Raw genomic sequence first — 12,846 nt, 5'->3', positions numbered from 1 at the left:
CATAATAGGGGCCACAGATAATCTTTCGCTGCCCTCCCAATCCCGACTGAGGTGTTTCATCTTCGGAGCAGCTCCTTCTCTCCTGTTCCGAGAGGGGATTGAAGCCAACGCCGGCCCTTGGATATGGTTCTGCTGCACAAGTAGGTAAATAATCAATCTCAGACGGCCATACTCTGGATGGATGTTCTGGGCTAGAACCAAACATTCGCCGAACAGGAAATTTCTGCAAATCTTTTGTGTCTCCAGTAGAGGTTTGCGCCGACCACTTTATCGGCGGCGGCGGTGTAGGCTCTATTATATACCGGCGTCGGCGGTGTGGGCGGCGCGCCGGCGTAGGCCGGTGTTTTTACTTTAAAAAGCTAAATTTTTCTATTTAAAAAAATAATATTTAGGAAAGGTTTTGTTTGTATGTATTTAAGGAAATCAACGTTTTGGCCATTTCGGAAAGATCCGGGGTTTTTGCCTCAAAATCTCACAGGATAATATTTCAGGAGTAGCTCCGTGCGGAGGGATTGTCCCTCGTTCACTTACTCCAGAGAGGCTTCAAACCTTACCCCGGTCTTTGGAATTGGTACTGCTGCGTCTGCTGAAAAGAAATAGAGATCTCGTGCAAAGCGTAGTTTCACCTGGGGTTAACTCCTAATAATCGTGGTGAACACAGTTTCTTTAAATCATTTGTGGCTCCTTGGCGTTCACGCACAAAGGCGACTTACGGTTGCTATAATGGTCTATTACTACTCATGACTCTCATGGCACTGGGTGCCTCCAGTTTCTTCCGCTGTTTTTAATAGCTACAATTCCGGATGTGCGAACAGTAGCAATACCGACCACCAGTCGCTACCACGCTTCCTGAATCTCTCACCATATGCCAAAACAGAAGCTTTAGGAATGGGACTTCGAACTCATACCTTCCTCGACGTCACTTTCCTAGAAGCTCTAGCTGTAGCTCCGAACACTTTCTAACGGATGTTTTTGTCGCGCTATGCTGCCGAGCTACACCAGAGAAACACCTTGAAACCTTAGGGAGTGACAATTCGGCCAAGGATGCCGCCCTCGAAATCATAAGCAGTATAAATGGATGTCATTGCGTAATGGGTGAAAATCGTATAATGCTCGGCGCATCTACATAATTAAAATTTTAGGACCCTGGATAAAATTTTTAAAATGTAGACCAAAGTTTGCAGACGTTTGTGTTCACAACATTGATTTCAATAGGCATCGTTAAATCAAAACGATATTTTAGAATGAGAGTCGAGCGATTTCAAGTTGAAAGATGTTAACTGCTGTTTTCCGGCCTTATGATATAAGAGCTCATTATGGATGACCGCGTACCTTCAGTTTTGAGACTAGTTCGACTGTCCACTACGTTAGGGTAGTAGCACACTCGGTCATTAGTTCGACGTCTTGCGAAAGCTTTTGCTTTGCCACTTTGAGTGTTTTTGCGAAGTACAAAGCCTCACCTGGTAAATATATGTGAGTAGGTTATATCTAAACTTGGTTTATAAGCTATAATCAATGTGATTCACTCCACGGGAATAGTTTTGGATAGGGCCGCCAACTTTAGGAAATGTCAACCCGGGAGACTTGGGTGTTGAAGGATGAAGTGTGAAAATCAAAATTTACATTTCAGACGCTATTGTATAGTTTCGCAAATAAACAGATGTTTGAATTTAAGCCCAAGTGATTTTTCAAACCCTTCTCATACGTAAATATATCCTGAACTTACGTATGAGGTAAGAATCAGGATTAAGGATAAAGGATTTTGCATCACTGATTTCGCTTATTCTTTCGGCCAATCGCAATATACGTTTTTTTAAAAATCGGCACCTTTTTTGGGTAGTTTGCTTTTTTAACAACTTGAGGACAATTTGAAAACATGTTCGCTTTGGGTCATTTTATTTGAAATCATTGTTCATTATTAATTTTTTGAAATATGCAAATTGAGCATATAAATTTATTATATAACTTTTTTTTAGTGTTTTGGTGAATTGGGTGATGCAAAGTCCGTGTTAAGCTGACATCGAAAGCACCTGTTTTTTTAAATAACTTTTGAACAGTTAGAAAGAGTTAAATTTCGCAATTAGTTTCTTATAACTGGTAGTGATGCGCATCCGTTGATACCACTTTCTACCATATCCGACCAATTTTCGACATGAGCAATAAATGGCCTAAACAGTCTTTTAAACGAGTAGAAAATATAGTAACGCGCCGGACGCCGCCGCCGCTGCGCCGGCAGCAGCATTTTTGAAAATGCCTGCTTAAAAAATCAGTGCGCAATTTCTGGATGACTGCATCAAATTTGCTAAGAACTCTTCCGTTGCTTATTTATATACTTTTGGACTGTAACAATGAGTTTTGTGGTAGAATGTTAATGTATTTTAGCACAAATTTGTACAAATTAATGTTTTTTTGTATAAGAAACAGTAAACTTTAACTATTTTGATGCATTCCCTTTAATTCAACATGTGAATAAACTCATAAAAAATGGCAGAATTGGACTGAATATAAAATAGCTTGTAAATTATACATTTTCAAAAATGCTGCTGCTGGAGCCAGAAAAGTTTTGCAGAAATTTTGTGTTCGACGAATGTTGGGTTCTAGCTCAGAACATCCCTAACGACGCAACCATCTTCTGCACGTGACACACTGAGAAGAGTATCGCCGTCTGAGATTGGTTCTTTCCCGACTCTCACATTCACAATACCTACTTATCTCCATTAACCGATTTTCCCTTTTTCGAACATTGTTCAGAACAAGAGGAAAGGGAGGTGTGAAAAAACTCACAAGGATTTTTTATTTAGAATACGAGAAAATGAGTAAATTTGATAAAAACAAAGTTCATAGACCGTATAGGAGTGCAGATTAGAATCTCACTTTTCAGAGAAAAGGTTTTGAAGAGATTTACAAGGTATACTCCAAAAAGACGCCGCTTTGTCCGTCGTTATTTCACGTTTTTTTAAATTTTCCCAAACTATTAAGTGAACTAAGTATTTTCATACTTTAAAAGCAGTAAGGGCCCTCCCGGCTAAAATAATAGAAAAAACTTTCGTTGGACAGCTGTAAATTGTTCAAAACAATATATACTACGAGGGATTGAGAGAATACAACGAGCTACGATGTGAAATAAAACAATGTCAAAAGATCTATCAATTTAAGAAATTATTGCAAAATATTACCACTACCATCCTCTCCTTTTTGGACCCTCTTGATCAAGCAACGTGTTTCGAAACAAAATCTGGCGTGTTTGAACACGGTTTAACCACGTTCCTACCGGATTTAGCTGCTGTATATTTCAAGTTTTTCTTACCTCATATTTAACATTATCTTGTTTCTCCTGTCCTGATCTTTCTTGCATATAAGCAATTTCCAACTGCTCTTCATTCATGAGATTAGTGTTTGAAGTTCCTTTGCTTATATTTTTATCAAAATTTTTTTCTGAAAATATAAGTATTATAATCGTTGTTTAAAATAACATATATTAGAAACTAACCCTTTTCAATAGCAGTAGACATGTAACTTTTTTCGAACCGCTGTTCAGGTGAGAGGTCTTGATTCAAGTCGACAAATGGCGACAAATGTGGAGGTAGTGATACGCCCACAAAATAGTTATTGGTGGGAAGTAAACATCGCCGATTAACACTATCAAAAATCCATTGCGGCTGAATATAGTCTCGCGATATAAATTGGTCAGCTTTAACAAATCTTTCAGCAATTTGATGCGTAATTGTGTCGTCATTTTCATCATACGTAGCACCACCAAATATGGACGAATCCCACGAGACTTTTCCTCCAAAGGACCTTATTAAAATAACTAGAGGTTCGCGTGGCACTTCCCTACTAATGAAGAACTTCAAGCCTTTGAAAAGCGTTAACAAGCGGTTAAGTTCCTCTTTCTCGGTTCTCATTTTTATCATCCGTTTTGATTTTTGGTCTTGCTCCAAAAATTTCACATCTTTTTCTTCATCAGCCTCGTTTCCAGTTATAAAAAAATCGATGTTTAATGCGGCAATACGGTCTGACATATATGTCATCTCATTTTTATAATTATATTCCGATTTTTCTATTCCAAAGTTAGGAGGATATGTATACCCATTGCTATTAAATAGGCGGTAATTCACAAATCCGAGCATTGCGGTGTAAAACTCTACAAAAATGGACATCAGTTTGAAATCAACTTCAGCTTTAGAGTGTGGTTTGAACGGGTAATTATGTGGCATTATCCAGGAAACTTTTTGTCCCTTTATATCTGCTTGAAAATAAAACCCCTTAATGGAAATAAACACATTTCGTAGCGACTTCGTGCCTATAATGTAATGTAAGAATTCCGTAGTAAGACGACGACATAGAAACGATTGATCACGTGGAATTGAATGCAACGACGGAAATGAACTAAATAAAAATAATAGCGTCAAACAATCATCAAGATCTTTGATTGCGTCTATAAATGTGGGATAACGCTCTTTGACAATATGGTCAATCCTTAACTCCGGAAAAATGGAAAGTCGGCGTTTTAAATTTCGAAAATCTTTCACAGCTCGGTCTCGCCCTGTTTTCTTAGCAAAAATCTGTTTAAAAATTAGTATAAATATTGAGTGAACTAAAAAAGAGAAGTAACTTTACTTTATAATCGCGAAGCGTCCAAACTATGGGTTCATGGAATAAAAATCGTATGTCCTTAGCGTGGTATAGGATCTTTAGATCAGATGACCCTTTCTGAGCCCTCCTACGATGCTTTGGCTCCCGGGGATACACCCCCTTTAATATACATAGGCGACGAAAATCATTTAATGATAATTGTAACTTCCGCAATGCTGCGCGACGCGTAATATATTGCGCAGCTTCACCAGATTGGTACTGCAATATATATATATAAATTTGTTATTGAAATTATGATAATTATTAACAAGACGGAACACCACCTAATTTGTATCAAAAATCAAAAGACTCATTTTAAGGTACTCCGAAATCGAAAACTTTATTTCTGTCAAAATAAATAAGCAATAAGCGGTGCAAATTGTGATCTTATTGTATTTTGCCAAATTTTGTTGTACACATACTGAAATCCGTGCAGAAAGGTGTTTTGCGTGGATATAATTTGTCCATTTGCCCATCAGCAAATATTGGGCATGACATCAAGTCTTTCATTTTGTATTAGAATCATTTCTCAAATAAATGAGTGCGAATCGGAATGGATGCATATAATTTGGCTCCACTAGATTTGGTTTTAAAAGTGGCAAAAAGCCATTGATTAGTTATAAAAGTAATCACGGAACGAGATAGAGACCCAAAGGGTGGAAAAAAATATAAAATATTGTGATGAATATTAGCAACACTAAGGGATACTATCATCTCTAAGCCGATTCTAAGCAGTCACTTGTATGTACATAAACAAATCAATCATTATGTATACAAATATGTACATACAAGCAGCGGAGAGATACTCACTCAATCATCAGCGAAGTAGTTCTCACATATACACACGCATATGGCTATGCTAACCTAACCTGCTAGAGACTATAAACTACAAATTCACATGCATATATCTGAGAAACTCACAAAAGTATGCAATCATCGGTGGAAGTCTTACTCACATATACACGCGCATATGGCTATGCGAGAGGCTATAAACGTGCATCTGTAGTTTATAGCTGGTAACCAAATAGAAAATTATAGCAGAAGAAACGTTTAGACATTTGGGCAAAGAGTATAAAAGCAGCGAAAGCTGAGTAATCTAATCAGTTTGATTTAAGCACGATATCAGTTGCGAATTATAAGTGTTATTGTGAAGTATTTTCAAAGTAATCTAATAAAGACCATTTTGCATTATTGAATATTGGAGTTATTTATTGAATAATTTAGCGATACGAACGTTAGTAGAAGGTGTAAAATAAGCGGAGTTTCCCTAAATTCGTTACAATTGGTGTCAGAAGAGAAATTGTTGAATAAATTCTGAAGATTTCGAATAGAACTTGGACATGGCAAAGTTAAGTGAATTAAGGATCCAGCAACTGAAAAAGGACTTGGAGAACCGTGGATTGAATACAAACGGCAATAAGATCGAACTTCAAGGACGGCTACGAGAGGTAATGGAGTTGGAAGGAATTAATGTGGACGAGTATGTCTTTTATCCTGATGTGGAAGAATCAACAACAAAAATTGAAGAGAAAAAGGAAACATCGCAAAAAGTTACGAGCACAGACTTGAACACGATTTTGGCTGTAACATCTGCTCAAACCTCGACAGTGTAATCTCAACTGGCAGAACAGAAGACATATATGCCATCTCAACTGGAAGAACAGAAGACGTATATTGTATCCCATCTGGAATCCCAGGAGACACGTATAACATCCAAGTATTTCAGAAATGACTTCGCAAATGTCAGCTCCACTGGAAGACCAAAAGAGATATATGGCGTCTCAACTGGAAGCGCAAGAGGCACGTATATCTGAAATGTCGGCACAAATTTTGGAACAGGTATCATCAAAACTGGAAGCGAAGGATGCAAAAATGGCTCAATTCCAGGCAGAAGTCGATGATTTAAAAGGACAACTAAATCGCCCAGCTTTTCCAGCGAGCAACCCGAAGGTAAAAACTCCATCTTTTGACGGCTCTGTTCTTTCCAGGTCTTTAAGCTTCAATTTGAGAAGACATCAGCAGGGAACAACTGGAATGCTGAAGATAAAGTTGCTGCACTGTTCGTGGCATTGAAGAGTACGGACGGAACAGTTATGAAGCATTGCTGGCCGCTGTCGGGAGACGTTACGAAAGCGAGCATATGAAACAAATATATCAAATTGAGTTGCAAAATCGCTACCAAAAAGTGAATAAGACTTTGCAGGAGTTTGCGTCGGATGTCGAAAGGCTGGCCCATCTAGCAAATGCGGTCGCACCTGTGGATTACACCGAGAGGATACAAATCCAGAGCTTCATAAATGGCATACGAGATGTGGAAACGAAACGGGCTACATACGCGAATGCAAAACTAACATTTCCTGAAACGGTATCGCATGCACTGAGTCAGGAAACAGCCTCACTTTTGAGTAAGCCCGCATACAAAGCTCATCGCGTGGAAGTAGAAAAGTCAGACTGGGTAGACACACCCCAGCGGGTTAGGGGATCAGAATATACCCGCGGTAGGTATGCCTGTCGTAAGAGGCGACTAAAATACCAGATTCAAGGGGCTGTGTAGCGCAACCCTTCAGGTTGCCAGCGCAATATATAGCTTTTCCAAACCCATTTGTCAACCTCTCCTATCCGCGGCGAATCCTGTTTCACTAACAGACGAGGCTCTGGCGACTCCAAGCTCCTGATAGAACTTGCAGGTGGGGAGGCAGCGAATGGCCTGAAGGTTTAATGTGGCCACATAAATCGTTCCCGAGACGGTCGGGCTAGCACCTTAATGGTGCTGTGTTAGCGGAGCGTACCGGATCTGTATCCGACAAAGGACCATCACATCGATAACACTCCCCAAAGCCTTCGGGGAGCAACCTTATTGCTACAAAAACAACAACAACAACTCGGTAGACACAATTTTGGAAGCATTAAAAGGAACGCAGCAGAAAAACGATGGTGCCGTCAAATGCTTTAAATGTGGAAAGCCAGGGCACATTGCACGTTATTGCAGTAGCAACCCTAACAGTTCCAGCAATGAGGGTGGCCGTAAACGCAGAGCTGAAGGAGATGAGCAAATCCCCAAGTCCAATCAATCGTTAAACTAAAGCGATTCAGCCGCAAGGGGCGACAGCTGGGTCCCGCAATTGAATGTGCCATAATCCCTATCTCGCAAATTGGATGACGGTCAAGCAATCTTACTGTCGGAGGACATGTGGATGGAAACGAAAGTTCACTGATGTAGATACGGGTGCATCTCATTCCATCATTCGATCAGATTTAGTGAAAAAGGAGATAAGACCATTGCTTGGAGCAAGATTACGTACAGCCATGGGAGAGGACACCCAGGTAATTGGGGAAGTAGCAATTGGGAACGTCACGGTACTACACAATTTTATAGTGGCAGAGATTTTTGATGAAATCATAATTGGAGTGGACTTCTTAATCGACCAAGGCATCAAGATCGACATGCAAAGCAAGACGATGCGATATAAGAACATGGATGTGCCACTTAATTTCGGCTACGAGAAAGGCTATAGCAGTAAACGAGTGCTGGTGGAAGAAAGTCACCAAATACCAGCAAAATCAGAAGCAGTCATCTGGGCAAAGGTTGATGGAGATTGTGGGACAAACAAATTGTGGGTTGTCGAAGCAGCAAACAAATCAGCACCAAACATACTTGTAGGAAAAACCCTGGCTATGAAAAAACAAGATGGACGTATTCCGGTAAGAGTACTCAATGAGTTCAAGTCACCACTCAAGCCGACAAAAGGAGCTATAGTGGGAAGATGCCAAGAGGCTGAAGTAGTTATTAACTGTGAACAGCTCCAGGAACAGGTTTCAACTAGCAAGACTGATCTTTCAAATGACATCATGGCATGGACGGAGGGGCTAGAGGAAGATTATCAGAGTAAGGCAAAGCAACTTCTCCTAAAGTACGCAAACATATTTGACCAGGATAGTTCCAAACCAGGCCGCACCAAAGTTGTGAAACATCAAATTGACACTGGAGATCCGAGGCCGATCCGTCAAGCTCCTCGTAGTGTTCCACTTGCGAAGCGTGAAGTTGTAAGTCAAATCATACAAGAAATGAGCAACAGCGGCGTAATCGAACCATCAGCTAGTCCATGAAGTTCACCGGTGGTACTTGTGAAGAAGAAAGATGGAAAAATGAGGTTTTTTGTAGACTACCGGAAGTTGAATGACGTTGCGAAAAAGGATAGCTACCCATTGCCAAGAATTGACGACACACTGGACTCGCTATGTGGTACGAAATGGTTTTCCCCACTGGACTCAAAAAGCGGCTACTGGCAAGTGGAGGTAAAGGAGGAAGACAGAGAGAGAACAGCCTTCAGTGTCGGTGATGGTCTTTGGCAATTTACAGTAATGCCCTTTGGACTATGTAAAGGATTGGCCAAGGCAGTAAAGGATTGGCCAAGACCACTGAGCCTGCACGAATTGAGAAGTTTCCTTGGGCTGTGCACATATTACCGCCGATTTGTACCAAACTTTTGCAGCGTAGCCCATAGCCTCCATGAGTTTACAACAAAAAATAAAGCTTTTGAATGTAAGAAGGAGCAAGAAGTGGCTTTCCAAACATTGAAGGAGCGTTTGTGCACTGCCCCAATGTTGGCATATCTGATTCTAGGAGCAACATTTATTCTAGATACAGATGCGAGTGGATATGCTATAGGAGGCGTTTTATCACAACTGGTCGATGGACAGGAGAAGGTAGTTGTATATTACAGCCGTTCAATTGGAAAACCAGAGAGGAACTATTGCGTTACACGGAGAGAGCTGTTGGCATTGGTAGAGTGCATTCACCGTTTTCACAAATACCTCTACGGCCAGCGATTCCGCGTAAGGACAGATCACGCAGCGTTGAAATGGCTCCTGCAGTTCCGAAATCCAGAAGGTCAATTGGCACGGTGGATCGAGTGACTACAAAGCTATAACTTTTCCATTGAGCATCGAAAAGGTAGCACCCATGGAAATGCTGATGCAATGTCACGAAGACCATGTAGTTTGGAGTGCAAACACTGTTCAAAAGGCGAGGCTAAAGAAGACATTACAGATGTCCGGCTAATGAATATAACGTGTTCGGATGAATGGGACATGGAACAACTAAGGAAGTGTCAGCTAGAAGATACAGATCTGTCACACGTTATGAAAGGGCTCGAACGAAAGGAGACACCAAATAGAGAGGAGATATCAGCAGAGAGTCCTATTGCGAAGTCATATTGGGCACAGTGGAACAATTTAGAATCGATATCTGGTTGCCTGAATCGAGTATGGGAGAGTGAGGATGGTCAAAGTAAGAGGAAACTGATAGCTGTTCCAAGGAAAAGGATTACCGACGTTCTCAGTGAACTACATAACGGTCCAAGTGGATGTCATCTTGGAATCACGAACACGCTCGACAAAATTAAGCAGAGATTCTATTGGGTTGGTTGCCGTCAGTCGGTCATCGAGTGGATTGCCAACTGCGAGGTTTGCAACAGAGCGAAAGGGCCCAAAACACGAAGTCATGGCCAGATGAAGCAGTATATTTCAGGTGCACCATTTGAAAGGATTGCCATGGATGTCGCAGGCCCATTTCCTACTAGCAACCGCGGAAACAAATACGTACTGGTGGTTATGGATAATTTCAGTAAATGGCCAGAGGTATACCCAATCCCAAACCAAGAAGCGGAAACAGTAGTGTAGTGTGTAGATAGTAAAGTTAAACAAAAGTATAGGTTCAGTAGCGCTTATGCTCAGCGCAGACATCAGAATTTTCTTTATTCGTGAATACTTTCTATTTTAAACAAAAGTTCTTACCCTATACATATATACATTCTTACATTAATAATTACGTACAAGAGGTGCATGACTCAATAGTAAAAAATGCTTTATCAGCGAATTATTATATTGACCTACATATTGTCAATATGATTCCTACTTGAGCAATTTGGGTATGACGCATTAATGCATTAGGTGACTTAGTGAAATCGAATTAACTTATGGTAGTTACCTGGGTCAATGAACGAGCGTTTGTAATGTTAAGCGTGTTTGAAATGGGGTGAATTCCACGCGATACTACACCATCTGCCTTTTAAGTGAGCGTATATAATTTTATGCTTAATTATAGACGGTCACTCCAATGTCACTGTGATAAGTGTGCCGTGTTGTTTCATTTTTCGTTGAATGACCCAGTCAACTTGCTTGGTGTTACCAAATAAAATTTTTTTATTTTGCATTCAGTTGTAATTTATGTCATTGTGGTAACTTGATATTATGTGTATGTATTGTTACGAATATTACCAAAACTAAGGGGTGCTGCTATCTCTAAGCCGATGCTAAGCAGTGACGTGAATTCACATTAATAATTCAATCATTATGTATCTACATAAACGAAACAATAATTGCGTCTACACATATGTACCATGTACGTATACGAGCAGCGGAGAATCAATGCGAAACACATGCATATATCTGAGATACTCCTGAAAGTATGCAATGAGAAAAGCTATAAAATCGTGCAATTGTAGTTACAGCTGAGAAGTTTGAGAGCTGATGGACTAGTAGAATCTGGAAGCGCCTAGAAGATGCGAACGTTGAAATCAGAGAGTATAAAAGGCAGCAAATGTAGAGGCGCTGGAATTCAGTTTCGATTAAGACGCTAGCTAGCAAGCAAGAGCAGTATTATTTTGAAAGTGAGTTTCATTTGAGCTATCAATCAGTTTGGTTATTAAGCAAGCTATTCGTTGCAAAATATAAGTGTTATTGTGAAGTACTTTAATAAAGGCCATTTTGCATTATTAAATATTGGAGTTATTTATTCAACAGTTTAGTGGTTCGAACTTAGCAGAGGGTTGCAAATAAGAGGATTTGCAAGTAAAATTCGTTAGAATTGGTGTCAGAAGAGGAATTGTTGAATAAATTCCAGAGGACAAGAAGGACATGGCAAAGTTCAGTGAATTGAAGATCCAGCAACTAAAGAAGGAGTTGGAGAGCCGTGGATTGAATACAAGCGGCGTTAAACTTGAACTTCAGGCACGGCTACGAGAGGCAATGGAAACAGAAGGAATTGATGTGGAAGAGTATGTCTTTCATCTTGATGGCGAGGAGACAACACAAATTGTAGAGAAAAACGAAACATCGCAGACGGTTACCAGCACAGACTTGAACATGATATTGGCTGCAATATCTGCACAAACATCGACAGTAGCATCAATGTCGTCGCAAATATCAGAAATGTCGTCACAAATGTCATCACAACTGGAAGAGCAGAAGACATATATGGCATCACAACTAGAATAACAGGAGACACGTATCTCAGAAATGTCATCTCAACTGAAAGAGCAGAAGACAAATATGGCATCCCAGATGGAATCACATGAGACACGTATTTCAGAAATGTCGACACAGATTACATCAAAGATGGAAACACAACTGAAAGAGCAAGAGGCGCGTATATCATCAAAACTCGAAGCGCGTATGGACGAGAAAATAACGCAGTTTGAAGAAAAACTCGAGGCAGAGGTGGATGCTTTGAGAGGTCGTATACAGGAGTTGCAACTAATTCGCCCAGTTGTTTCAGCAAGCAATACGAAGGTAAAAACTCCATCTTTTGACGACTCTGTTCCTTTCCAGGTTTTTAAGATTCAGTTTGAGAAGACCGCAGCAGTGAACAACTGGAGTGCGGAAGATAAAGTTGCTGCCTTATTCGTGGCATTGAAAGGATCTGCTGCTGAAATCCTGCAGACTATTCCCGAGGGCGAGCGGAACAACTACGAAACATGGATGAGCGCTCTAGAGGCGATACGGAAGCGAACACAGGAAGCAGATACGCCAAATAGAGTTGCAAAACTGCTACCGAAAAGCTAATGAGACTTTGCAGGAGTTTGCGTCAGATGTTCAAAGGCTTGCACATTTGGCGAATGCCGACGCACCCATGGAATACACCGAAAGAGTAAAAATTCAGAGCTTTATAAATGGCGTACGGGACGTCGAAACGAAGCGAGCCACATACGCAAACCCAAAGCCAACACATGCATTGACTCAGGAAACTGTCTCATTATTGAGTAAACCAGCATACAAAGCTCATCGTGTGGAAGTGGAAAGACCAGATTGGGTAGACACAATTTTGGAAGCACTGAAGGGATCACAACAGAAAAACTCTGGAGTTATGAAATGTTTCAAGGGCGGCAACCCAGGGCATATTGCGCGTTATTGCAACACCAACCCTAACAG

The 12,846-nt window shown here is 40.5% G+C and overlaps 1 protein-coding gene across 1 annotated transcript in view; it reads right to left on the bottom strand.

Moving 5' to 3' along the window:
* The window catches only part of LOC137240184 (pescadillo homolog), a 274,081-nt gene that overhangs the window by 77,211 nt on the left and 184,024 nt on the right, over nucleotides 1-12,846 (bottom strand). The window contains exons 2-4 of the mRNA XM_067766124.1: nucleotides 4,621-4,854; nucleotides 3,491-4,565; nucleotides 3,308-3,435 (exon numbers count right to left, since the gene is read on the bottom strand). Of these exons, the coding sequence (XP_067622225.1) occupies nucleotides 3,308-3,435; nucleotides 3,491-4,565; nucleotides 4,621-4,854 (1,437 nt within the window). The remainder of the gene's footprint in view (nucleotides 1-3,307; nucleotides 3,436-3,490; nucleotides 4,566-4,620; nucleotides 4,855-12,846) is intronic.

Source organism: Eurosta solidaginis, chromosome 2 (genome assembly GCF_040869045.1).
Source record: "Eurosta solidaginis isolate ZX-2024a chromosome 2, ASM4086904v1, whole genome shotgun sequence".
In the NCBI taxonomy this organism is placed as follows: domain Eukaryota; kingdom Metazoa; phylum Arthropoda; class Insecta; order Diptera; family Tephritidae; genus Eurosta; species Eurosta solidaginis.
The sequence above is the reverse complement of the archived record's forward strand: the minus strand, read 5'-3'. Positions and strand labels throughout refer to the sequence as shown.